The 2,075-nt window shown below is 52.7% G+C and overlaps 1 protein-coding gene across 4 annotated transcripts in view; it reads left to right on the forward strand.

Annotated features, from left to right (window-relative positions):
* Positions 1 to 6: 6 nt before the first annotated feature.
* LOC103611266 (GON-4-like protein) overlaps positions 7 to 2,075 on the forward strand; it is a 26,666-nt gene continuing 24,597 nt past the window's right edge. For all 4 annotated transcript variants that reach the window (XR_001859866.1, XM_017727885.1, XM_017727886.1 and 1 more), the window contains exons 1-2: positions 7 to 993; positions 1,643 to 1,839. Coding sequence is in view for 3 of the 4 variants with exons in the window: in XM_017727885.1 (XP_017583374.1) it covers positions 966 to 993; positions 1,643 to 1,839 (225 nt within the window). In the remaining variant the exon portion in view is untranslated. The remainder of the gene's footprint in view (positions 994 to 1,642; positions 1,840 to 2,075) is intronic.

Below are 2,075 nucleotides of genomic sequence, written 5' to 3' on the forward strand. Positions count from 1 at the left end.
GGAGGAGTGGCGCCCCGGGCGAGGCCCCAGCCCTGAGCAGAGCCCAGAGCGGCTGTGGAGTCTCCTCCCTGGGGACATCCCAGCCCCATCTGGCCACAATCCTGTGTGCCCTGTGCTCTGGGATGGCCCTGCCTGCGCAGGGAGGTGGCACCAGATGTGACCCTCTGTGGCCCTTCAGACTTGATGGATTCTGTGCTTCTCAGTGAGAATTGTTGTCTCTGGTTCTCATGTTGCCGTGATGAGCTCCCTGATTTGACTGCAAGCTGAGTTTGTGCCAAGGAAGGAGGTGGAACGGGACAGTTCCCAGTTGTTTTCTGGGCTGTGGAACGTGTGGGCCTGCACAGAACAGGAGGGGAAGGGTTTGAAGGGTTTGCAGCCACCCCTGCAGCCAGGTGGGTTCACAGGCCCGTGGTGGCTGTGGAAATGCATCCCGAGGGTGCAGCCAACTGTGCTGTTCCAGCTGGGAATAACCCCCTGGCTGTGCCTGCCCCTCCTGTGGCAGTTGCATTTGTACAACAGGGACTAGAACCATGTTCTGAACAAATCACCAAGTTCTGGCAGTTGGCTCATGTGGCAGGGGAGGGTTTGAGCGTGGCTGTGCACAGCTGATAGTGAGGGAGTGAGGCTGAGACGGCTGGAATGGGATCTCTCTGCCTGGGTCTGTGTCCAGCAGGATGGAGCTGCTGCTACTCCGTGCAGCTGCATCACATCCGTGGCTGAGTTAGACTTGTGCAGTTGTGCAGGAATGGGTCATGACACACTTTTGTGTCTTGTCTTTGTTCTGGGTATCCCTGTGGTGCATCTGACTGCAGCTGGGTGTTCTGTTTGCAGGGAAAATCCCTAAGCTGTACACAGAGGTGGAAGTGAGTTCTCAGCGGGATCCACATCCAAGTGAAAACCCTGGTGCAGTGCCAGAGGCTCCAGGGAGAAGCTCTCTGCAGGTGGCTGCCAGAAATCCCACCACAATGAAGCCACCGAAGAACGCCAGAGCTGGTGAGTGGTCCCAGCAGAGTGATGAGGAATATTTGGATTTGGGGCCGTTTATTCCGTTGGATAAATGGTGTGACTGATACAGCAAACTCTGGATTGTGAACACGGTGGGGGCAGTGTAAGTGCAATATATTTTTAGGTTTCAATCTTAGGCTCTGTAGTTCAGTGTCTCAGCAAAGTACAGGTGTCCCAGTGGGACTTGCTGGAGTTGATCTCTGCAATTTTTGGCTGCTAAAAGTCACTGCTTTGCTTCAAATAAAAAAGATGATTCTTTTCTTTCTCTGAGTCAGCAAAGCAGGAGAACACTTTTTAAGTCCTGTTCTTGCTGTGTGGTACCTGGATTTTTGCAACGTTGTTGAAGGTGTAAAAAGGCAGCTGAGGCCATTCCATAAATCAGGAGGAGGTGGCAGCTGCAGGACCTTCACCTGCTCGAGTGACTCAGTCAGGTCCTGCAGAATTGAATCCATCATTCAAAAGACTTTCTAGTTCTCGTGGCTGTTTCTGTTTGGGTGGTCTCCCATCAGCTGATGGAGGTTTTGCTGTGTCAGTAGCTGCAGAGCTCTAGCTTGTGTTTGTTTTTAAACTCATCCTCTCACAATGCGCTGGATGCGACAGAGCCGAAGTTTTGGATTCCATTTCTGCTGATTTTCAGAGGAGCAGGACGGGGAGGATGTCGAGAGGAGGAAGAGGAGGAGGAAGGCAACCAAACGGAAGAGAGAAGGGAAAAGCCAGGAAGAAGAGGGCTCTTTGTCCTGTGATATCAAACTGGATGAGTCCCTGGATCGCACCCTGGAAGATGGAGCCAAACAGCACAACCTGACCGTGGTCAACGTGAGAAACATCCTGCACGTGAGTGGGGGGGGCTGGGCTCCAGGCCAGGCTCCTGGGGAACGATGGTTCCTGATTCTTGCTCAGCACCCACATCCTGATCTCTTCTAATAAATCTATAAAGAGGGAATCACGTGAATAAATCTGTAGAGATGGGATCCGTGGTGTCTGTGCCACTCACCTGGGCCCTGCTTTGCCAGTAGGTGTTGATCCCAAGTTCCCTGTGTTTACAATGGCACCTGGGCCTGTTTTGCTTT

This window comes from Corvus brachyrhynchos, unplaced genomic scaffold (genome assembly GCF_000691975.1).
Source record: "Corvus brachyrhynchos isolate BGI_N302 unplaced genomic scaffold, ASM69197v1 scaffold122, whole genome shotgun sequence".
NCBI classification, from domain to species: Eukaryota; Metazoa; Chordata; class Aves; order Passeriformes; family Corvidae; genus Corvus; species Corvus brachyrhynchos.